Raw genomic sequence first — 26512 nt, forward strand, 5'->3', positions numbered from 1 at the left:
TGAAAAGTTAGTTTGCAGGTACTTGCAAGTCACTAGACCATAATAATATTACATGTGACCATAATAGTCTAAACACATTGTATGCAAATTTATAATGCATAAATATATTTTTTCAAGTTTTAGATGTTAATTTGTCAACAGTGTATGATATTGCCTATAATTCCAGAAATATAAATTATGTCTCAATCTCAGTAAATCTCAATCTCAATCGCAGGATTCAAAACAATTCTTCAGTTCTTCTTTGATAAATATTAAATCATGCATTAACGTTTTTACATTTCTTCCTTTTTTCAAAACAATATAAAAATATGTATTCCCCCCCCCCAAAAAAAAAGAGAAGCAAACAACATCCCCCCCCCCCCAGTTTGTCACAATACACAGCTAAAGTGGTATCAACTTTTAGGAAGTTTTGCTCTCCTTCATAAATTGTTTGACATCAAATTTGTTGCAATCCAATGTCTCTATCAAATTTTATGTTTGAAATGTTAAATTCAATAAAAATGGCGGCCCTATTGGACCGCATCTGTACTTTGGAGGTTTTTGCAACAAATCTACTGAGGTGTACTTACGGAACATTATTATGTGTGGTCTTGTTTATAGAGAGAGTGGAACTCGAAAAGTAAGCACGATCTTGGATTTGACCCTCTGTGACGTCTTTGGGAACAGATGCGTGCAAATATATATTATGTAAAATTGGATTTCAAGTTTTAGACATTATAATTCCTGAACCAAATACAATACTGACCCCTAATTTTCTCCAAATATTGATTATATTATGGGAAAGATTTTGATTTCTGCATGGTTTTCATAAACATTTTTAATTTTATTTTATTTTTACTTTTTAGAAAAAAATATTCATGGTGCATTCTGAAAAAATGTCTCCATTAAAAACCTACGACGGTTTGAAATACCATTAAAATGTTCAGAATATATAAAAACCATATAAATAGACAGCAAAACAGACAAAATTGTATCAAAATCGAAATGATACATTTACTTTGGCGCAATACACTATGTCAGCTTTGATGGCCTGCAATTTCGATTTTTTTGAGTGATTGATCCAAATTTTGTTTTAAACTTTCTATAGCAAGGTTAGTGTTTCAAGCTTCTACCTCTATTTGAAAGATATTTTTGCTTCATCTCATCTGCTTCAGAACAATCTACTTTGAAATAGTAGCAATCAGCGTCACCTGAGCTACCACTTGGTATGAAAAGTTAGTTTGCAGGCACAAACCCTTGTTTGTCAAAGAAAAAGTCTGCGTTTGCCAAGACTACTACACGCACCACTGGCACTGCTACAAGCGCCAGTGCCAGTGGTGCGTGTAGTAGTCTTGGCGCGCGCAGGCTTTCTTTTACAACCAACAAGGTCTTGTCACAACTAAAGTGGCCATTTTTACATAGTGAGTTTTCAAGTTTGAGACATTATAACTCCTGAACCTAAAATGGTACTGACCCCTAATTTTCTCCAAATATTAATTATATGTCAAACAAAATTCTTGAAACGTTTCAAGATAATCCTTCAGTTTTTCTGTGATTTATGCTGAATCAAGCATTTTCATGATTTTCCTTTTTTCAGAAAAAATATAAAAAAATGGGTGTTTTTTCCTTAAAATCTCAATCCAGTTATCACAAAAAACCACAAAAATGGTATCAACTTGTAGAAAATTTTATTCTCTTTCATATGACATCAAATTTGTTGAAGTCTGATGTTTCAATCAAATTCTATCTTTCAAATAACAAATTCAGTAAATATGGCGGCCATCTTGGACGCCATCTTGGATTTGGAGGCTTTCGCAACAAATTTTTTGAGGTAGACCAGTGGAATGTTGTTTGTTACAATAAAAGCTTGAAAATAAGCATGGTCTACTTAGTTTGTAGAGAGAGTGCAACTCACTCGTTAAGTAAGCGACTTTTGGGGGTTTGGCCCTCCGGTTAAAGGGGAGCACTGGATGACAACGAGGCGGTACAACGGTAGGCTCACCCCTCGTGCTAACACGCTAGCAAACGAGCAACCGAGGAGCAGCCAAAATCAAGTGCGTACTCGCGTAAAAGTTCAGAAGTTCGCGTAATACGCGCTGTAGAAATGTATACATAGTACGCAAAGTCCGCCATTGTTAAGTGAGCTATGGCGGCCCCACCGAACTAAAACATAGTGGAATGCGTGTCCCTATTCCCAACATACACGAGACCGTGCAGCCAAATTACCGTGTTGCGTCGCCATCTTGTTCGGGCAATTTTTCCTTATGGAGTGCACGCTTAGGCGCGGTCAGACTGGGCCACTGGTACGCGCGCAAGCAAGAGTACGCCGTCCAGTGGCTAGTGATTATGACGTAACAATGCACGTTTGTACATGACAATGGTCTCGCGCTTCGGAGACACAGCCCGCACTCCATATAAGGAAAAATTGCCGTAACAAAATGGCGGTGGTAGCAAGTTTTGGTGGCTGCGTATTTCCTGGGTGAACACGCATTCCACTATGTTTTAGTTCGGTGGGCGGCCCCCATGAAATCACTGACTCCATTGTAGAGTCCGCCCTCTAGTGGTGGGGAGGAGAAAAATCTCTTTGAAATAAATATATGTTCGCACGCCATCTACGTTTGCTAGCAGTATTATCAAACATGGCAGCCAGCAGAAACTCGGAAGATGCGAGCAGTTTATCAACACAAACAGACGAAAAACCCTCGAAGGAGTCCCTCGTTCACAGTGCTTCACCTGAAAACAAAGGTGACGCTGATCTTGATCACCTCCTTGACAGTAAGTCACCTATCTTTTTACATTGATTTATATCTTTTCAGGCCGTACAGTAATTCAATTTTCAAGTCCGAAAACTGGACAAAAAGGGGGGCGTCTGACATGTAGTCCTATACGATAGTTTTCTTGCTGGAACGAAGCCCGCGTCCATTTCCCACACGCATGCATGCCGCACCCCTTCCCCGGCGCCGGCCGGGGCTCTCCGGCCTCCGGTGCCCCCGCCCAGTCGTGGGTACTCCTGGGTTTAAGGGGGCTAAAATAAGTCATAGGCTTCTAACTTCAGCACAGCCCCTAACCCTAAACCCTGATCCTACCCTAACTAAAATAAATCATAGACTAGGCCTAAATTACAAAAAAATTGACCCTATCTCATACACTTGAGTCTTTTGTTTGTACTCAACATGACAGTCGCAGGGCTCTGCCTCTCGAGCTCTCTAACTCTGTTCTAACGTCACTTGAATTAGACTATCTAAACTTCTATTTCTATGCACTCCCGGTTTAGCGAACTCACGATAGGTACTGTAGTTCACCGTCCATAGATAGCGTGCCACGTATTATTACATATAGACTCTATGTAGCATAAATTTATAATGATGATTGATGATACAAGCAGTAATTTACCATATAGTTATGGGTAAACTCTGCATAGCGGGTAAACTTGGCCCCCAGCGGGCGCATTATAGATAGTTGTAACGTGCGCTCTGGGGGCCGAGTTTACCCGCTAGGCCGAGTTTACCCATATAACTATGGTAAATGTAAATCATGTGTTAACACGTTACTTCAATGTAGGATGCATCATGCATCATCGCATTTGAAAAACTTTGTCAATCTGCCACCTGAAATCCATTTGAAATCAAAAACATTCTCGCATTAAAAATGGTTTTGTTACCTGGTACATATGGTGAAATATTTTTGGATTACAATCATGTTTTTATGGAGGGAAACTTGAATTAGAAATGTCTTGAGATCTGGATGAGAGCGATGAAAATTTGTCACCCTGGCCCAGCTGTTCTCTGATTGATTGCAGCACGTTACCCGCGGTGTGAATGTCTGGCGACTTTAAAGGAGACCTCCGGATGATTTTCATATTTTTACATTTGAACCACTATAAATTAGTTATACTGAGGACAGAGTTTCAGTGTTTATGATAATTGGGATGAAAAATAAGAACATTTTCGAAATTTATAACAAATTGTAATGAACAAGGATGATGACATGGCAGGTTCCCCATTAGAATGCATGACTTGGGGCTCTTGGAAGCAGAACAAAAGAAGGCATGCATAGATTATACACAGGTGAACTCGCAAGCAAGCGGTATTGTAATGGAATTACACTGCTACATGTCTGGAATATGTGAAGCTCCTATGTCATCATCCTTGTTCAGTGTTATTAGCTCACCTGAGCCAAAGGCTCAAGTGAGCTATTGCGATCGCCCTTCGTCCGGCGTCCGTCGTGCGTCGTGCGTCGTCCGTCGTGCGTCGTCCGTCGTGCGTAAACTTTTACATTTTTATCTTCTTCTTGAAAACCCCAAGACCTATTTTCATCAAACTTGGCAGGTAGCATCCCTAGGGGGTTAGGAACTCAATTTGTTAAAATGGGCACCATGCCCCACCCAGGGGGCCCCCAGGGGGGCCCAAACCCCCCAAAATTAAGGAATCTGTAAAAATCTTCTTCTCTAGAACCAGAAGTGATAGAGCTAAGTTAATACTATGAGTTAGTACATTGATGACTGTAGTTTCAAGTTTGTTCATGGCAGAATCAGGGGTGCCCCCCTTGGGACCCAGGGGAGGGGGGTGGGGAGGGGTCCTAATGGGGCCTAAATTATACATTTTCATCTTCTTCTTGAGAACCCCATGACCAATTTTCACCAAACTTGGCAGGTAGTATCCCTAGGGGGTTAGGATCTCAATTTGTTAAAATGGGCACCATGCCCCACCCAGGGGCCCCAGCGGGGCCAAACCCCCCAAAATGAAGGAATCTTTAAAAATCTTCTCTAGAATCAGAAGTTATAGAGCTAAGATAATACTATGAGTGAGTACATTAATGACTGTAGTTTCAAGTTTGTTCATAGCAAATCCAGGGGTGCCCCTCTTGGGGGCAGGGGGGGGGGGGGGGTTGGGAAGGTCCAAATGGGGGCCTGAATTGTACATTTTCATCTTCTTCCTGAAAACCTCATGATGGATTTTCGTCAAACTTGGCAGGTAGCATCCCTAGGGGGTCAGGATCTCAATTTATCAAAATGGGCACCATGCCCCACCCAGAGGGCCCCAGAGGGCCCCCAATCCCCCCAAATGAAGGAATCTTTAAAAATTTCGGCCCTTATTGTACATTTTCATCTTCTACTTGAGAAGCCTGGTCAAATTTTAGTAGAGCTGTGAATAATTTAGATTAGTGACTGCGTGAAAGGTGAACTTGCGATACTCAGGTGAGCGCTAGACCCGCGGGTCTCTTGTTCGTTAAAGGTTTTTCAAAGTATTGTTTCTCTGCTCAAGAACCACAGTAAATTCCACAAATCTATACATGGAGCTCTTGATTTATTTACTACATGATGTGAAATTATGAAAATCGCCTGGAATGTCCCTTTAATTAGTGGCAACTTAATAGTAATTGACATTAGATCTACACATTTTGTAGTCTAAAATTTACCAGTTTGGATCCAAAAACACAGAGCTACAGCAACACACGTCGATCATATAGAGTAGGACCCTATTGAGTTTTGATTCATGCCGATTCATGTTTGTCACTTCGGACTCATCTGCATGCAGCTGTAATGTTGTACGGGATTGCAGTAGTGAAGCTCAGCAAATGATCTCGAGAAAAGCTTGACTCTGCACAGGCTCTTCTTTTCAAGAAACTCCTTGGCCTCCCTAAAAGTGCTGTGAATGTTCAAAGCTGTGATCCTTCTGACAGGCATCCTTCCTCTCTCCCTTCACGCTGATCTCTACACTATCCTTTCCCGATGACAACTAGTCACACTGCCTTCAGACAGATTCCAGCACAGGATCCTCCTCCATGCACTGACAAACAACACCCCCTCCATCCCCTACTGGAAGCAGCTCCTTGCCAAGCTCAATTCTCCCAGACACCTCCAGGGCTGCCAACACTGGAAACTAACTTTGAGAGTGAGACTCCCATAGGCCAATGCTATAATTTAGGAGTCAAAATGAGTGAGATCAATAGAAATGCATGCAAATGAAATATAGTTTTAGAGTGAGAAAGGACCAAAATGCGTGAGTCTCACGCTCAATGCATGAGAGTTGGCAGCCCTGCACCTCCAGCTTCAACTACCCTAGCTGGAAAAGGCTGTGTCATTGCGATATCCACGACTACCACAATGCTGAAGTTCGTGATGCCATAGAAAATAGACACTCCCTTCCTTTATGGAAGCAATGCAGCAGCCGTCCAACCCCTACTACAGTAGGTAGTCTGTTTCCAGATTCCCTGCCTCCACACCTCTGTAATACCTCAAGACTCCGCTCCCAGCTTGCAACTGGTACTGGTCTACCCAATGCAGTACTGTCTGATGACCATAGGCAAGTCTTCCACCCCCATCGTTAGACTCTGTGGAGTGGAGGAAGGGAACACAACCAACCCACTTTGTTGCCTCCTGTCTGATGGTGGACTTACTTTGAAATGTTTGAAAATGGCGCTTAGCTCACTTTGCAATAAAACTCTTCAAATGCAAATAGAAATGTCTGTAATGATGTTAAGCAGTCCCTAAATGTCCCATAAATTGTGAACTTGCTATACTCCTTACATTTGCCTTACTTTATTTGGAGCTATAAGAGCTTCTGTAGTCTATAGTGATTTGCTTTGAGTTCATCAGTTTCATTCACAATTTTGTGTGTGATTTTAAGAGGCACACCTTGACTACAATTTGACTCAATCAGTATTCCCCTTTCCTCTCCCAGTCAGAATGAATACAGACTGAGACCATGTGGATGTGACAATGGGTTACCATTTTTCTTGTTTTTAACCCTAACTAGGCCAGGCTATTAACTCTTTATGTGCCATGGTGGAAACCCCCTGTGTGCAACGTTATTTTGAGACACGAAAGAAGTCATGCTTTGAGAAAGAATTCTGTTTTTCCAATTTGTATAACTTCTACAAATTTCTGTTAAGATGGGCATAATAGTAAGCAAAGTTAAAGACGAATGCCAAGCTTTATTTCGATATAAATTGTATGACAAATCTATTTTCAATTTTTCTTTTGAATGACCAGTTGCTACATTACTGTAAAGGCATGACTTTTGCACATAAAACTGTGATAGAAACTTAGAATGTACGAGCAAATCTTGTTGGCAACACCGCTTGAGAGTCGATCACCACATAGAATGCAAGCCGTACGTGAGAGGAACAAAAGCACGAGAAACGCTTTCATTGTGCCGCGGGATTAGCAGTGATCTAATAGCGATTTATCGATCGGTTTTGGCGGCTTTGTTTGTTGAGCAGAATATGCGAAGTTGGCACGCCGTCGACTGAGTCGGACGTGCGAACGTGGCACATAAAGAGTTAAGGTAAATCATTGACGGGGGGGGGGGGGGGGGTTGTCTAGGCCCTCCTACCTCCAGATTAAAAAAGTATATATAATTTATGCTAAATTATGCTAATTCTTATAATATTTATAATATGCATAATGGTGGGGGGGGGGATGGGGTTAAGGCCCTCCCACCTCCAGATTAAAAAGATATATGTATAATTTATGCTAAATTATGCTAATTTTTATATGCATAATGATCCCTGTATAAATCACTAAATAAAGCTCAAAATGGGCACATTTTTTGTGTAAATATTCTTTTTAGTGTCCTGAGCAAATATAAGAGAAAAAATTGTGCCATGAGAAAAAAAATTCTCATTTTATTGTTTTCTGAATTTCTAATATATTTCTTTGTTTTTTGACTCGATGGTTTTGATTGTTTTTTCGATGAAACTTGTCTGCGACATTGTTCTGAACAAGAAAATATGTTATAAATTAATTTTAATCAATAAAACCCCCAAATAATCGTGCTTTTATGAAATTTGCCTGTAACCACAGTTTGCATTGAAATTGTACATGAATTCATGTTTTTGAGCAATTTTTTTGTCTGACATGCACGTACATATTTATGCGCAACTTCGGAAACTTGTGCCCGGGCATCGCAAATTTGATGTCAAAAGATGCAGGATACTTGAAAAAAAAAGTCATGAAACGTCGCGGCGATAGCTTTTCGTGTTAGCGATACGTCGCGCGGAATGTCGAGAGGCCCCCCCCCCCCTTCCCCTCCCCCCTCCCCCCTCCCCCTGGCCTACAACATGTAGTTAGGGTTAAGCATAGGTGTATACATTGCTGGAGTAAATTTTATGTAACTGAACATAATTTATCATCCTACTCTGGTCATGCTTTTCAGGTGCACTGAGTGATTTTGATGGACCTCTTCATCCCCCGTCAGCTAGTGCCTCGTCAGAAGATGGTGGTGCCACATCAACTCCTGGACTGAACATTCTTACTACCAAAGTGCAAGATGCAGAAGAAAAGAAGGAAAATAAGGTGACCTAACCATGGTTTACACACAATTTTGACTCTGATACAGTTTAGATAAGATGTTAGTCCTAAGGGGATTTTGTGTCAAGAAAATACAAGGAAATTATCTGGTATCAAATCAATTCACATTCATTGAAGCAAGGTGACCAAGTGTTAGTATGTCTGCCATTCAGTCAGCAGACCCAGGTCTCAGGCAAAGTTCCTGTCCACTCAAAGACACCGGACAGCACTTTGAAATAGTTTGAACGTGGAAGTCATTTGCCTGAGTCATATCTAGTGGGTACACTGTATGACCCTTTGTGGGGAAAAAAAAAAACCCAAAACAAAACACCTGGGTATGTTCCATTAAACTGTTCTTAAAGTTAGGAATGACTTTAATAAAACGGCTGGTGATCAGTTCTTGTGATGAATTATTGAAATTCTGATCTACATAGGCAAAGCACATGAGCTTAATGTGTTCCAATTGTTCTTACATGTAGGTCATTTGTATGAAACACCCCCTGGTCCTATAAGTGTGAAGCTCTTGTACTTTTCAATTTCAAGACGAACCAATCCATGTCAGCTGTTTGATATGGTGTACTTCACAGAGGAAAATTTACAAACATTTCATTGACTGTCTTAATAGGAAAGCAAGACTCCTTCAAGTCAAGATGCTCTCTTTGAAGCTCTCTTCTCTGAGAGCCCTGCTGCCATGCAATCTGAGGCAGAGTTTGGCAACGTTCTCTCGGGATTATTGTCAGATCTCAATCTTGGAGAGGATGCAGGCATGCCAGCTGACCTCCAGAAAATGTTCCAGAACTTAGCCGAGATGGGACCCATTCCACCCGCACCATCATCAGGTACAGGTATTTTGCTGTCTTACACTTTTTGTACGCTAACTTAATAGGCCGCACTATTTAGGTAGATCATAGAGCTGGGAGGGGGCCTCCCAGACCCCCCTCCAGATCTCGGCCATCGACCGCGCGATCAAGACGAAAATTGGCGCACACGTTGCCTATGATGTAATCTAAAGTACCACAGAGTTAGATTTTTAAAAAAGATTATCATTTATGCTAAATTATGCTAATTTATGCATAATGATGCATGAAATCGGACGATTTGGTGTAAATCAGTATTAGAATAAAGCTCAAAATGGGCACATTTTCTTGTGTAAATGTTCTTTTTGTGTCCTGAGCAAACATAAGAGAAAAAATTTCTTAGGTAAATTGTTTATTTAATTTCTTATGTATTTCCTTGTTTTTTCGACTTTATGTTTTTCATTGTTTTTTCGATGAAACTTTGCGACTTGTTCCGATCAAGAAAATATGTTATTAATTGATTTTAATCAATAAAACCCCAAAATAATCATACTTTTATGAAGTTTGCCTGTAAGCACAGTTAGCATTGAAATTCACGTTTTTGAGCGGTTTTAGGTCTGACATGCACGTACATATTTATTCGCAACTTCGGAACCATGCTCCCGGGCATCGCAAATTTGATGTCAAACAATGCGGGAGACTCGAAAGAAAAAAGTCATGAAACGTCACGGCGATAGCTTTTTGCGTTAGCGATACATTGTGCGGAACATCAAGGGGGGGGGGGGGCCTTGGAGCCCCCCGGCCTAGTTAGGGTTAAATGTCTAAACTTAGATGTAAGTGCGTAAACTTGGGTTTTTACCACAAAAAAAAAAAAAAAATTAAAAATGACGGCATAACTCACGTAAGTCAAGGCAGTGCAATGGGATTTTAGTGGAATATCGTAGAGCTTCTTTGTATGAAGAGTTCCAAGAGAAGACATAATTTAACACATTTCTCAAAGGAACATTATTAGGACATGTACGAATCTTGGCACAGTGAATCTTTAGACACATTATTTTTGTTTTGCTTTATTTTCTTGTTCTTTATTGAAATGATTTATTCATCATACCAGGTTAAAAAATAAATTCTAAGGGATGCAGAATCCAGGCTTTTTACAAAAATATTACTCTTCTGATAGATAAGTTACAGCATGTGCATAATGTGAGTCACATAGTAAATCCATGGCTATAGATACTTTAGAACCTACAGATGCAAATGGTATAATGAGTATTAAAGGTTCTTTTTTTTTCATTTTCTTTTCTTCTATGCATGATTCATAAACAAAATAGAATGTTAATAGCCTTATAAATTTGATAGTGATACATGTGTGCATGCTTTCTTCTGTTAAATCAAAATAATCCCCTCTTCTTCCTTTCTTGATTCGTCAAAATTTCTTCCCAAAGTCAACAATATGATAAATATGGTAAGATATGATCGGTGATTTTCACAGAGTCATTGAAAACAAAACAAAACAGAACAATCGATACGCTATGCCAAGATACCATATCTCTCCTAAGATGATGACAAATGTTGGTTGTATTTAAAGGGTGTGTACAGTTCTGGTCGAGGTGAGGATTTAGCTTTTAACAATTTGCAAGATATTCAGAAACCACTCTATGAGATGTCAAAGAGCATGCAATTCTAAAAGGTATCAAAAGTTTATTTGATGAAAATTCGGTTTTGAAATAGCTGAGATATCCAAAAACAAGGTGAAACAAAGAGATCCTAATAAAGTTGTGGCATGTCGCCTTTTATTATTATCAATTTTTTTGGATATCTCAGCCATTTCAAAACCAATTGTCATCAAATAAACGTTGAATCCTTCTTAAAATTACATGCTCTTTCATATTTCGTGAAAGGTTTCTCATTATCTCACTTAGAAATGTTCAAAACATGAATCCCTTACCTCAACCAGTACTGTACAGTCCCTTTAAGAGTTCTTGAAGTCACTGAATTAGGTTTTACCCCTTCGCGCTGGAATCATTTGCACAATTTGACTTAATAATTCAAAGAGGTAACATGTTTGAAGTGTTTGAAATAATGGAATTTGCATAACAAAGGGTCCTAGTAAGGAACTGTGCTATTCAAATGGGAATCTTTGTTATATTTTTCTCTGATTTTATTTTTATGTCAGGTACATGTACAATAGGTTTTAGAAAGAAAGGCCAAAAGAGCTCACCAATCCTCAATCTAAAAAAAAAAAAAAAAATGGAAAAAAATTGATGATAGCTTGATCACAAGGTGAAAGTTAATAGACTCATTGACCCTTTCACTCTTTGCTCTCTCTCTCTCTCTCTCTCTCTCTCTCTGCCATTAAGGGGTGTCTGCTGATGGGAGTACTGACAATCCTGATGAACTGACTTCCACCTTAGCAGACACAATGACCAGACTGGCACAGAATGCAAGAGACTTACAGGTAAAGAATGACACACAAAATAAGAACGTAAGAGACTAAAGCCCACCGCACACTACACGATTTTGCCCCAATTCACCAGTCTTAAGACCTTAAGACTAGAAGTGTGCGTCACAGTCTTGCCATTTTCTAGTCGTACGACTGGGTCTTAGCGCCAGTCGTAGAGATTTGACATGTTGAATTTCTACAACTGGTCGTAGGCTTTCAGACATTCACAATGCAGTAAAATGTAAGCGCACGCAGTGCACACTGCGCGTGCTTTACAGTCGTAAGCCTACTCGGTCGTATAGTGTGCGGTGTCCGGTCGTACGACTGGTCTTAAGACCCAGCTTGGCTTAAGACTTTAAGGCCAGTCTGATCGTGTAGTGTGCGGTGGCCTTTACAGGTAATGAATGACCCATAAAATCAGAATGCAAGAGACTTACAGGTGAAGAATGGCACACAAAGTCAGCATCAATAGAGCGAGTGTATTCAGTCTTTTTCTTTCTTTCTTTCATCCTTTTGTTTTCTTCTCTTCACACACTCAGTGAATTAGGTTTTAACCCAATAAATTAAGTTTTAACTTGAAATCTAGGACTTTAGTAAAAACACAATTCAAATGCACATAGTTGGTCTACAATCCATATTGTAGTAGTGTCTTTCAAAGGGAGATCTCTAGTACCTCCTTGGGTTTACTGTCTATAAGTAGCATTTACATTTTAGCATTACATTTTGCGAACTGAATGTCACAGTAATTTACAAAATTATAGCTTCAGCCAAGATGAGAAACATAGGTGTGTGACAGATTTTGTGTAATTTGGAACCACTCTATTTGATTTATCAAAAAAAAAAAAAAAAAAAGGCTGTTGAATTTTCAAGATGGTATTGTTTGTTATGCCAGTGTTGGTTTTTCAGTTATTAGTACTCTGTGTAGATTTAAGAGAGAGGGAGAGGAAAAATGATTTGAGGAGGAATCAATTCTTAAAGTATCAGCGCTTCTTCAAAATAAGACACTGTCTACCTTCTGCTTCAGTCAGTTTTTCTTTGAGATTATGGAATGCAGAAGAATATTTTATCATTTTCCTAAATAAACAAAATAGACATCAACTTGAATGAATTAAGTTACATTAGCTCTGAATCACTCTGAAAAGCTGCTTGATAATAGTCATTATGGTTCTTTTAAGAGAGGAATTGCCATTTGCAAACGCTGATTATTGATGAATAACAATAAGTTTGGTTAGGCACAAACTTGCTAGAACTGATTTTATGGTCAGAAATGTAATCCAAAAGATGTTTTTATGCCTCCGCCACGAAGTGGTGCCGGAGGCATTATGTTTTCGGGTTGTCCGTCCGTCCGTACGTCCGTACGTCCGTACGTACGTCCGTCCGCTTTCGTTTACGCGATAACTTGAGTAATATTTACTGGAATTTTACCAAACTTGGTCCGAGTATGAAGTATGATGGGGCAATTATTTGATTAGATTTTGGGTGAAATCGGCTGAAGGTCAAAGGTCAAGGTCAAATCATGAAATTGTATCCGTTTACGCGATAACTCAAGACTGGATGGAGCAAATTTCACCAAACTTTGTTGGAGGATGATGTATGATGGGACAATTACTTGATTAGTTTTTCAGTGAAATCGGACAGAGGTCAAAGGTCAAAGATCAAGGTCAAATCCTAAAATTTATCTGTTTACGTGATAACTCAAAACTGGATGAAGCAGCTTTCACCAAACTTGGTCCAAGGATGATGTATGATGGGACAATTAGTTGAGTAGATTTTAGTGACATTGGCAAGAGGTCAAAGGTCAAAAGGTCAAGGTCAAATGCTACAAATGTTGCAATTTCCCCCATATCTATGCAATGCCCGAAGGTATTTTCTTGAAACTTGGTGTGGACATGTACTACTGCGTAAAGATTCTCCAGAGAGTTTCATGTCATAAGGCCAAAGGTCAAAAGGTCAAAGGTTATGTGAAAATGTTGCAATATTACTTTTCTCTCAAATGCTTCAATGTATCTTTGTGGAACTTGGTACATATGCATGTACTGTCTGGCAGGGATTATCTAGGGAATTTAGGGGTCATGGGTCAATAGTCAGGGGTCAAAGGTCAAGGTCAACTCCTCAAAATTTTACTATTTCCCTCATATACTAGTATATGCAATGCTTGCATTATTAGTTTCAAAACTTAATACATGCATTACCTAATGGAGATTCTCCGGGAAATTTCCAGCCAGAAGGTCAAAGGTTAAGGGTCAAAGGCCAGGTTTCAATGCCCCCCCCCCCCCCAAAAAAAAAAAAAAAAAAAAATCTATTTTGTACCGTCATCACACTCTTTCTTCGTACCTTGGAAATTACTCATTGCATAAACTTTCCCAAAATTCCCCAAATATGTGTACCTGCACTCTTAGAAAATTATAGCAAACCCAGTTCAAGACATTTCTGACAAACCTGTCATTTCAATATTTTGCCAGATATGTGAAACTGTCATGGATCACACATTGTGAAGACATTGTACTATATGCCTATTGGGAGAATCATGCATTATGGCGGAGGCATCAGTCGCCATAGCGACATTTCTAGTTATTGATGATACTGTACAGCCAGAGATTTGGGGATTGTGTGTAGCATTTTGATCATGGCAGCATGTATAGAAATGTGAGCTAAAACGATGTGTAATTTTCCAGGAAGGTCAGATACCAGATGAAGAGCTCCTGAGATCACTTGGAGGAATGAATCTTGAAGAGGGAGATGCAGAACTTTTGCCGATGGTTCAAACTATGATGCACAGTCTCCTCTCTAAGGATGTCCTCTACCCGTCTCTTAAGGAAGTTGTGGACAAGGTTTGTCTGCATAGCATTTATCTCATCTTATGAGCTTTTTTTAGTTGACTCTTTCAGTTTAAAGGTGATCGACTGTTAATCCATACTTACATACCAAATACATGAAACATTTTCCTGCAAAAAGTAACAATCACAAAACGCCACCACATTTTGAAAAACAAGAATAAAGTCTGACAGTGAAATGCTGTACCATAGTAACATTGGACTACTTCATGAAGAAAGATAATTCTTTAGGATATGCTGAGGTTGTGAAACTAATGCATGTATGTTGAAGAGCGGGAAGGACTCATGTGGTCTAAAAACTTTTTCCTTGGCAGGGTGAGATGAATTTCATGTGTTTTAGATTCCTCACAGTCAAAGCATAGACGCCTATTGTGTAAACAAGAATGAAAATAAAAGAAAAAAATGATTGTGACTTTGATGATGATGATAATAATAATAATAATAATAATAATAATAATAATAATAATAATAATAATAATAATAATAATAATAATAATAATAATAATAATAATAATAAATTATAATGTTAATGATATTAAATAATAATAATGATAATAATAGTAATAATAATAATAATAATAATGATGGTAATAATAATAATATTAGGTGAATTAATGAATGAATTAGCTCTACTATCAATTGTCTGTTATATTTTTTTGCATACTTTTAATAGGTCAAATTTATATCAACAAAGCTGGGGTATTATTTTTTTGTTATTGTGTTTGTTTGGTTATTGTTGTTTTTATGTTAATAAGGGTTTCTGAAAAACAAAACAAAAACCTCAATGCAGTATTGTTGTTTGTGTTCTTTTTTTCATGAAATACACGTAGTACCAAGGTTGGTTGGATGAGAACAAGACAACAATAAGCAGCTCTGATCACCAGAGGTACAGTGAGCAGCATAGAATCATGATGGCTTTATGTACTGAGTATGAAGGGGAGCAGGATTCTGACAGTGTGACAGTTCGTCAACAAAGGATGACAAAAATCATGGACCTTATTCAAAAGGTATGATTTCCAAGAGAACTCTGGCTATTAGAAGGAAGATAAACTTTTTTTTAAATCCTATTAAGAAGTACATGGACATCAATATTGATTTTGATTTATTCTACTGAAAGTTATTTAACTTGGTCAGTTTGGTAAACTGGGCCTATCCCATAGAAAGCATGAAGACCAGTTTTTGTTTGGTTCCTTTAGGCTCTGACAGACAAAAAATTATTAAAAGAATCTGAAGAGGATGTGAAAATACCTCTACTGTCGTGACGTCAAGAAGCGTTGCTAGAACCCATTTTGTGGATGTGAAGATGTGATTTGGGTGAATGCATGCATAAAATCATTCTTTTCATTTCTTCTATAGAAAATCTCGACTAGAGATAGACTGTAGCAAGTTGTCAAAGTTATGGAGCACCCACATCTATACGAAACTTTTATGTGGATATTATTCAAGCAACACTGTACACTAGTTTTCTTTATTTTGTTTTTCCCTATATCAGTGTACATTTATGCCATGCATTCAAATCAGTTATCTGATTTTTCCCTTTGTTCAAACAAAAATATATAAAGATATAATTTTTATGACTTGTTTGTGTATGACAGATGGAAAGCCTCGGTCAGCCCCCAGCTGAAATTGTTGGTGACATGGTAAATACACTCATCGTACATAGTCAAACTACTTGCTTTGGTTCAGAATTCCGATTCATATTTGCACCTCACAATTAATGTAGTTGTGTTACTTTTCATATTATTGCTTGAATATGATTGTTTCGTTGTCCTGAATAACCCTAGATAAGGTGTCTTCTATGTTCCTGTATATTCCTCATAAACTTCATTGAAATGTGTGCTTCTTTTCACACAACCATAGTAAGATTGCTGTAGTGAGATGATTCCCATTGCTGTAATGCACAGAATAGAGTGAGAAATCGTCTCTTCTTTTCTCTCCTGTCAGCTCTCTGTGTGTGAATCTAAAAACTGTATAGACTTGAATCAATTGAGTTGGGAATGATAGAAACAAAAAAATACTGACACCAAAGCTAACGCCAGAGCCCCTTCATTCACTCACTTTATACGAACAATTGGTGACATAAATAATTGCTGCTGATAGCATTCTATTAACCTCTCTCTCTTTTCATTGCCAAAAGTCAAAACTTACTGGAAAGTGTGCATCAAATTCCATAATTCTGCACCTTTAATTATGTACAAGGTGTTGAGTACATCAAGGAATATTGCTATGTCCCTACCTTATATATTAAGTTTCCCTCGTTTAGCGATTTATCAATGTCGGGGAGTATAGGAGTGGACAGCATGTTTAATCAGATGGGCAAATATACAAGCAGGTTTCCAGAGTGCACATGTACAGAAGCACAAGTTTCTTGAGTTGGTTTTGTTAGTTGATATGACAAAGCAATATGTTGTATGTGATTCGTTGAGCATTGTGACAATGAACTTTGGCAGATATGTTTAGCTGCAGTATTACTTTTTTATTCCCGTCTCTTCCCTTACAGAACACCGGTTTGACATTTGATGAAAATGGACTGCCAAGAATACCAGGTTTACCAAGCGGAGAGCAGTGCGCCGTCATGTGATGTCACAACCAGACTGTACTTCAGACCAAGAACAATGAATCCATTTTTGAATGATGAGACAATCAACATTGATTAGTGTGAAACACAGATAGAGCTGATGTAAAGATGATTGTGTGCAATGAAAGCTTGGACATCACAGGGATCCTCTCCTGATAGGAGCTGACATGGTCAAGATCTTTTCCAGCTTAATGAGATTTGGAGTTCACCCGTATGGCAGATAGATCATTATCAACTCCAGTGAAGAGAAGTGCCAAGATACAAACCGTTGTGGATATGGATCGAAGCAGTGATTGATGATTTTGACTGGTCTCTAGCAGAAGGCTACATCCAATGACATCTTGGGGGAAACTTCTTCACTTTTTAATGGATCACTTTGTAACTGACCAAAACGAATACATGGAAGATGCATCAGAAGTGGTGCCAGTCAAAGGGATCTGTCAATGAAGTCTTTTTTATTAATTAATTTTTTAGGTGATCCGAGTATCCTCTCGGATCACCTTCTGTATCTGTACGGATTCTTTCTTTTTCTTCTTCTTCTTTCTTTATTTCTGGACAAATTTTGTGTATCGATTAGCTCAGAAAGTATTCTTTCTATCAATTTCAAACTTATACCATATATGTATCATGTCCCAAAGACGACGGGTCTAATAAAATCATAGTGATCAGTCGACCGTGACGTCACTATGACGTCATTATATGAAAACACATTCTCAATCATGTCTCATCAATGGAATGGAATTTTTCAATGAAATTTACGTCACATATATGTCAAGTTATGCGCATTCTACTCATATTCTCAAAATTCATATTTTCTCTTAAAACGCGCGCGTTGAAATATTTGTATGCTCAAATCGAGCTCAATTTTTTTTTGCACACGTTTCAGACCATTTGGAGCATTTTTTGAAAAATTGAAAAAATTGGACGGACGCGTACGCGTGCGCACATATACGCACGCACAGCTCATATGAAATAGAAATTTCCCGTTTTTTTACACTTATCGGATGCCTGAAATGTCAAGAAATATTTCTACCAAGTTTCAAGTCAATCCGACTCATTATGACGTCATACGGGCCCGTCAAAGTTGAAATTCCGCGCGTGCGTCAATGGGGATACACAGTGCAACAACAATGCCAAAAAACCGCCAATTTTAAATCCGATTTTATTCGTCAGGATGGACGGTGACCCCCGATTTTCTTTACATATTCTGAAAGCTAATGAGTTGTACATGTCATTTCATGGGTTGGCGATACTGAAAAAATGATTAAAAGATATGAAATTTCTTAATAAAGTAAAAAAAGTAAATTTTCAAAATGACGTCATCAAATTGCAAGTTCACTCTAGCATATCTCACTTATCCTTTGCCGATTTTCACCCAAATTTCAGTATGTTGTAGCTTATGAAATGGTCTTTCATAAATATATTAACATAATTTTAATTTGATGACGGCATCACCTCGTAAAAATGGATTGAATGTAACCTTGTCAAATTTGACCAGTTTACGTGTTATCTCTATGGGAGTGCAGTTTTTCTGGAAATGAAAATTGACATGACTATCTTTATCGAGCACTAGCTCCCTTATGCTTTGCTGAATTTCTCCCAGATTTTAATATGTTGTAGCTGAGACGTAGGGCTATCGTAAGTGTGCCCTTCGTTTTTTCATTTGATGTCGGGATCACGTCCAAAAACTTGGTTGAAATTAAAGCTCATCTTCGATGTATTGAGATATTCCTTTCTTTTTGCAACTTTCTTTGCAATAACTCGAGAAAAACAAGCTATATCAGCCCAATATTTTGCACATGTTTAGTTCATTTCACGTACATTATTTCATAAAATAACTACTTGATCGGACACCATCTTGGGTATGTAAATTAGGGTCAAAGGTCATAAATGTTTCATCCTGTATCTTGGTGAATACATGTCCTATCTTTCCCATATTTTGCACACGCAAAGACCATGTTACAAAAATCATTTAACAAAATAACCACTTTTTGCTCAGATGCCATCTTGTCTGTGCAAAGTGGGGTCAAAGGTCATATTTGTTTATGTACTTTTTTTTCTCTATCTTCGTTATGACGTGTTATCTCTATGGGAGGGAATTTTTCTAGATGTGAAAATTGACATGGTTGTCTTTATCGAGCACTAGCTCACTTACCCTTCGGTGAATTTCTCCCAGATTTTAATATGTCGTAGCTGTGACTTTGGGCTATCGTAATGTGTAATTTTTTTCTTCATACAACGTCGGCATCATGTCAAAAAACTTGGTTGAAATTAAAGCTTATTTTCGATGTTTTATGATATTTCTTTTTTCTGAAACTTTCTTTGCAATAACTCAAGAAAAATAGCCTTTATCACCCCATATTTTGCACATGTTTAGTTCATGTCACGTACATTATTTCATAAAATAACAACTACTTGATTGGACACCATCTTGGGTAGGTATATTAGGGTCAAAGGTCACAAATTGTTCATCCTGTATCTTGGTGAATACATGCCCTGTCTTTCCCATATTTTGCACACGCAAAGGGCATGTTACAATAATCACTTCACTAAATAACCACTTTTTGCTCAGATGCCATCTTGGGTGTGCAAAGTGGGGTCAAAGGTCAAATATACTTCATTCTGTATCTTCGTTAGTGTATACGGAATTCAGTACCAAAGATGGCAAGTCTGACTTCCTTTTCTAAATGAGAATCCAAACATCACACAGCCAATGTCTCCTCGACACAAATGAAACCGGTATGGTCATGCCTATTGGGATCAGGACTCAAATCATTGATTTTCGAATAGATCGGATCACCTTATTTGTCAGTGTTGACAAATTCCGGTTCTAGTTTTAATTATTATTATTATTTTTTAGTGAGCAGTCATGGGTGGCTGACTCAAGTGTCAAATAAAGTGTGTGTGATTTTTAGCTTACCTAAGCTTTGGTGAGCCATTGCAGTTAGTAACTTACTGTCTGCCAAATGTTACATGCGCTGTGTATACAATTTTTATGCTTTCACCTTCTTGAACACCCTGTGAAGGATTATCAATTTTTCATAAGGTGGGGGGGGGGGTATTTCAAAGCCTCTGAATATGTAGGAGTCTTCTCTAGAACCAGAAGTGATCAAGTGAAGTTAATGTTATGAGTAAAAGTACAGTAGGTTTTGTTCATGATTGGTCAACGTAGGAGTGCCCCCTTTGGGGCCTTGTGTAAGAGATGGATAATGTTCAAGTCAAATGTCTCTCTGATATCAGAGACTGGTCCAGGATGAGAGAAATGATTTCTGGTGTCCTTGAGTTCATGTTTTTGTTTTGTCTGGTATATACACTGTATCCTTTTTATTGGGTTGGGTTGGGGGGGGGGGGGGAGAGAAATTCATTATCCTATACATTTTGAGCTGGTTGCTAATGCAGTACATGTACAATCTTCAAGGTCATCTCTTTTTCTTTCAGCACAGTGGCTACACTGCTTACTCTAACAATTATTGTGATATTGAAGCAGTGTTTGGGTAGAGCAGAAGTTGAGAGTTTCTCTTCTGAGTGCCACACACAATCACACAGAAGTACAATGTATAAGCTGCTCCTGTGTGCTATTATGATGGATAATTGACCTTTACAAAAAGAAATGTAAGTAAATAAAATCCAGTAGTTTCACAATCAAACTTGAGAAAGATTTCAGACTAAGATGTAAGAGCCATAAGATATGTTGTTCACTGTATATGAATAAAACAACTGAGTGCAAGCAGTTGATTCTGATAAAATTGAATTCAGTCCCTACAACAGTAAAATTAAACCAGTCAGTCGTCTACTTCGACCTATGAATAATACAATGTACAATGTATATGTACATGTATATCAGTGATCATGCTTAATTCATCCTGAATAATTAAACACCATCTTAGAGTTGCCATGAAGGGCAGACACACTTGGTATTCTTACAGTTCCGTCTTCTAACTTCTTTCGCTCTGTCTTTATCATTTGGTGCATTTATTTTCCATCTTATGACATCTCCTTTGTATCTCTATCATGACAAAAGCAAAACATTTTACCCCAGCTGGTGCCATTTTGTGGGTAAGCCCTTCAGTATAGTGCATAAAGATGAATGAATGTATGACTTTCCTTTGCTTTAAAACTTTGTTCAACATGATAATTCTGCCTCACTTTGCCTTCCAGTCTTGAACAGTGTGTAGTTAAATGTGGTTGACATATCCAGTCCAGTCTACTCCGCATGAGGCAATATGGATGGGACTGAGGGAGACGCATCAACGTAGGCAATGCATTGTACATTGTATTCAACTTTCATGCAAGTAAAAAAAAAAAAAAAAAGATTATTCCTATCCAGACAGAGCGGTCGTGATTTGGCAAAAAGGTGTATGTCTGCCGTTTTACAGCGACTACAAAGCCGAGAAAATCGACTTTAAAGTTTTGGCAGTTTCCTTGACCGTAGAAGCCACCTAAACTGTGGAACGCTCAGGGATTCAATTCCATGATTTAGTATACACTTCAAATTTCATTTCCTGATAATTTTCTTGCATCTAACTTTAAAGAATACTTCAGAATTAGCACTTTTAGCATGTTTAGAGACATACACCTTTTTGCCAAATCACGTTTACAGGGACTGCGACCCACGCTATTTTGGCAAAAAGGTGTATCTTCACATATACCGTAAGAAATCATGCATTTAACTTGGCAAAAAGGTGTATGTATAGAGATACACCTTTTTGCCAAATCACGTTTACAGGGACTGCCACCCACGCTATTTTGGCAAAAAGGTGTATCTTCACATACACCGTAAGAAATCATGCATTTAACTTGGCAAAAAGGTGTATGCATAGAGATACACCTTTTTGCCAAATCACGTTTACAGGGACTACATCCCACGCTATTTTGGCAAAAAGGTGTATCTTCTCATGCACCGTGAGAAATCGTACATTTAAGTTGGCAAAAATGTGTATGTATAGAGATACACCTTTTTGGCCAAATTAAACAATAACAAAATATACCAGAGATTTTGTTGGGAGAAGGGTGTATGTGAGACCATTTCTAATCAAATGTTAACTCTTGAAAATCTTTACTTCATTATTACAAAAAGATTTAAAAAATAACAATAAAGAAAAATATCAGGATGCACAACTTGTTCATCAAACATAGAAAAATGTGCGCAAATTACAACTCACCCTAGAGTCTGAATATTAACAAAACATGGTCTCATGGATATGCATGGTTAAGGATTACAGCTGAAGAATTTTTCTTCTTTCTTCTCCTCCCTTTTTTCAAAAACTTCTACTTCCAATGAGATGATTCATTATATTTTTAGCTTTGTGCCCCTTTTTTTTGACAAAAGGTTCGTTTGTTTTCTCTACTGAATGCTTTAGCAAACAAAAAGGCAGTTGTTTGCACATCATGTATCTGTTCTTAAAAACGCAGTTATCATGCTGCTCCCAATTTTTGCAATAAATTCAATAAATGTGAAAATTCAGGTAGGATCATTTAACTGTTTGCATCCACTGAGCACTTTGAGCAGTACATCCAAGTATCATTTCCAAAGACAGGGACACATCTTTCTCTAGACCTTTGTGTGTAACTGCCACTAAATGTCTGTTAGGTAACAGCCCCACACGCATAGCGTAATGGGTAGCCGATCTTACAGTCACACAGCACACCATTACACTATGTACAGGCTTCTACATGCACTGCACAGCACGGACAGTGCAGGGATCACTGTCATTTTGAAGCGTAGAGAACTGTCATCCCACAGCCACACTTGCCGGAAAAGCTGTCATTTCAACAGAAATGCTAGATTTTACGAATCTGGGCATCTAATGGCATAGAAGTGGCCATAGAAGTCTAGGACAAACGTTAGATCTGAACTTCTAGATATTAGGTTCTATCTACTCACCGACTAGCAACAAGGAGAAACTTCTGCAGTGCAACGGGCTGCCAGTTTGAGTCAGGAGCATGGCCCGCCACCGCACCGACCGGTGAAACGGTACACATACATGCCAGCAGCACGTATAACAGAGTATATAATATACACAGAGTATAAAAGATACACCTTTCTGCCTTATCATACTTCGCAACTATAATTCATGATTCATTCGGCAGATGGATGTATCTAAAGATACACCTATCTGCCAAATCTTTAAGCTCTCCGCAGCGTGCACGGTTAGAGGTGTATCTAGAGATACACCCTTTTGCCAAATCATGTAGTTCTCTATCCTGGTACGTCATTGTACGTCAAGGGTGTATGTAAAGATACACCCTTTTGCCTAATCAAAAGCAGGAAAATTGATAAAATAATACAGAGATAGCCCCAAGTATCTCGGAAACAAAGGATCGATGACTTACGAAAGTTGGTCACATGAAAATTTCGGCATCGAAAACCCCCCAAATGGTAAAAACCAAAAACATGATATTTTTCAGACATACACCTTTTTGCCAAATCAAGGAATGTTGTGGCCCTGATTTAGCTTGGCAGATCTGATACAGCTTATCCTGATGGCACTGGAAATCAAAATGTGACAGTTTGGGTTGCAGATGCAGGCAGATTTTTATTGCGTGATTTCAACTGTCACGCAGATATTCACAAAAACAATGTCTGTACCTTCACACTATTTGAATATTATAGGTGGAGCAAGCTGGAACAATAAACACGATTTATAAACTAGACTTGTTCATGAGTATTCTAATGTTATGAATCGTAGTGCCTATACCATGTTGTAGTTTGAATTTACGTATCTTGCTTTTTCACCCACTGTGCTTACATGTGTCACACGATTTACACCCATGGCCGAGAGCTGGCAGCTGGCTTGCACACCAAGTACGTACTAGTAGATTACCACAGTGCACAAGGATCAAGCCATAAACTAGACTGAATGCAACACTAATAGTACACACACACATGGATAGAATTACAGATATGTACTGTGGGATATCAGAGTGCAATGACCTCACTTTATATGAGAATTAACATAGAATACATGTATACACATGGATTGAGTGAACGCAGCAATATTAGTAGAAGACATCAGGGAAAGTTTGAGGAAAATCGGACAATCTGTTGAAAAGTTCTGAATTTTTCAAATTTGGTGACAAGACCACGGGATCAGAATACTACTACAGATCGTGACACCACATATGGACTACAATATAAAGAAATTATAAAGAAAATTCCACAAAATAATATGAAAAGTACATATTTCCTGGACTTGTTAGTAACCAACATAATATGACAAGGGTATTAAATACAGCTTTATTATTCCCCTTGCTTTCTGACAGAGGTAAATTTAGTGCTTTTTCATTATGCTAGAAAAGTGAAAAAAAAATCTTTATATTTTCTTTATGTAGTAGTCCATGTCATGATCCATAGACGTCTTCTGATCTAGCGGTCTCATCACTAAAACTCTTGAACAGATTGTACGATTTTCCTCAGACTTTCACTGATGTATTCTAATATTGCTCCATTCACTCAATCAACATGTATTTTGGGGGTTAATTCCCCTTTAATGGTTCAGCTTGTCAGAAAAAAACAAATAAAGAGCCATATGAAAAAAAAAAATATTTTCATCATTTAATTGTTTTTTTTATTTTTTTTTTATTGTAGCACATTACAGACAAAAGCTTAGGTTCCTTTTTCCTCCATGTTACTCCATTGGCTTGCCACCTTGGATAAGCAGTTTTCAGCAACTTTTTTTGCTACACATTTCAGACTTATTAAAAATGTCGATGCCCTCTACCATTACCCTGCTCACTGGATAGTATTTCCAACCAGCACTGACAGTGTTCACTCTCCACTGCCTGGGGAGAATTCCAGTCAATCACCATTTTACAAGCACACACACATATTATGCTGATCAACCAACATAAACATTCATATCCTGTCAACTACCCATTTACATGTATACTCCTAACACTGGTGGATAGAAGCAACGGACCAATTTTACTGGATTTCACTGGCCAAGCAAACAAACACATACATGTACACAGTGTGACCTATTGGGCCTGAGAGGTGGAGATATGTCCTTCATAAAACAAATGAAGAGTTTGTTCGCAAAAACCGGTAAGTCAATTTTTGAAGAGTTTGAAGTATGGTCTCTGTCATAAATTACAAAATAATACCTTTTAAATGATATACTATATATAAAGGCACATTTTTTGAAGTTATGGTCAAAAGAAGCAAAAATGTTCTTATTATTCCCTTTATTTTTCTTGACCTTTAATCGCAAATACAGTTAAACTCGCATAAGTCGATCATTCTTCTCGGGACTGAGCAAAACACATCGACTTAGGCGATTTTCGACTTGTGCGTAAGTCGAAAAAATCGACTTAACAACAGTTACACCACACGTACATTATGTATAAATGTACATGTATGTTGTCTACTCAGGAGCCGAGAGCTGGAGAGATTGTGTGCCGCAGCACGGGTCGCCCGGCAGGGCCGCGGCTAACTTTGCATGGACAGTGCATTAGTATTGGCACAGGTCCGATTACTTTACACCTTTGTTAAACCTTGGGGAAGTGAATATGAACGACATTTGAGCAGTGATTGATTCCAGTTTACCATACCGTGGCTTGAAATGCGTGTAGAGGTGTAATTCTGATTTACCCGTGCCCGTAACTTTCCCCCTACTTTCCGCTTTGAAAACTCAGCAGCTTCATCCATCCACTGCACAGCGCAGACTGCAAAACATACACAGACTATACACAGCCCAGTCGCTGTACGTACGTAGCGCGACAGGGCTGTACCAGCGGATCTCCAAACACGAAGAGAGTTCAACAATCGCATGCGATCGCTTTGAATTTTGATACTTTAGATCATTTTTTTGTCACCTGTCTGGTCGGGCTAGTTCTTATGGTAACAAAAACTGGCGTCTCGTGATTTTGACAGTGATTTATTGCACAATAAAATCTTATTCGACTTACGCACAGTGAATTTAATGGTTTTTCCGTGAAAGTGTTCTTGGAATTTCATCGACTTAGGCGAGTATTCGACTTACAAAATTCGACTTGTGCGTGAATTAATACACGTAAATCAATGGGGGAAAATCGGGACTTTTTAAAATCATCGACTTGTGCGATTATTCGACATATGCGATGTCGACTTAGGCGAGTTTAACTGTATCTCCATTTGGCAAAAATGGACTTATCGGTTTTTGTGAACAAACTCTTCAAATAAAAGAAGTCCTTGTGTGGTGGTACAATCTTGTTCTTTTTTCTTTTCATGAAGCAAGATGAGATTTTTTATTTCAATACATGTATTTCAACATTTTGAATTTGCCTTTCAGAGCTACACATTGTAGTCACATGATTTTGAGGAGGAAACACGTTCAAACTAGTATCAGCTTGATTGTTTTCTCTTTCTTTACTTACGTACTCAGCTGATGGCTTGCACATTGAAAAATTTTACTGACTTGATCCACAAGTACATTGTAATTCTGCAATATTTCTCCTTCCATATTATCTGTTTTACCACTGATCTCAAGTGTATTCCTAAGGATGAAATTTTGTAGGTCTCATAACAGTATATAGTGTAGGTCTTGTCAAGGTAAAAAACAAAACAAAAAAATATGTATTGTACTAACACCAGTGTCCAAGCACATGGAAATC

The 26512-nt window shown here is 38.3% G+C and overlaps 1 protein-coding gene across 1 annotated transcript; it reads left to right on the forward strand.

Moving 5' to 3' along the window:
- Positions 1-2618: 2618 nt before the first annotated feature.
- Positions 2619-17617, forward strand: LOC140229880 (peroxisomal biogenesis factor 19-like). The gene is made up of 8 exons (XM_072310086.1): positions 2619-2754; positions 8139-8278; positions 8898-9111; positions 11427-11524; positions 14185-14340; positions 15174-15350; positions 15939-15983; positions 16844-17617. The coding sequence occupies exons 1-8, from the start codon at positions 2619-2621 to the stop codon at positions 16922-16924; spliced, it is 1047 nt and encodes a 348-aa protein (XP_072166187.1). The 3' UTR covers positions 16925-17617.
- Positions 17618-26512: the final 8895 nt, after the last annotated feature.

This window comes from Diadema setosum, chromosome 6 (assembly GCF_964275005.1).
Source record: "Diadema setosum chromosome 6, eeDiaSeto1, whole genome shotgun sequence".
Classification (NCBI taxonomy): domain Eukaryota; kingdom Metazoa; phylum Echinodermata; class Echinoidea; order Diadematoida; family Diadematidae; genus Diadema; species Diadema setosum.

Coding starts and splice junctions, on each gene's coding strand:
- LOC140229880 (XM_072310086.1), top strand. CDS start 2,619: ATGGCAGCCAGCAGAAACTCGGAAGATGCGAGCAGTTTATCAACACAA. Junction 2,755..8,138: donor TCTTGATCACCTCCTTGACA/GTAAGTCACCTA, acceptor CATGCTTTTCAG/GTGCACTGAGTGATTTTGAT. Junction 8,279..8,897: donor AAGAAAAGAAGGAAAATAAG/GTGACCTAACCA, acceptor CTGTCTTAATAG/GAAAGCAAGACTCCTTCAAG.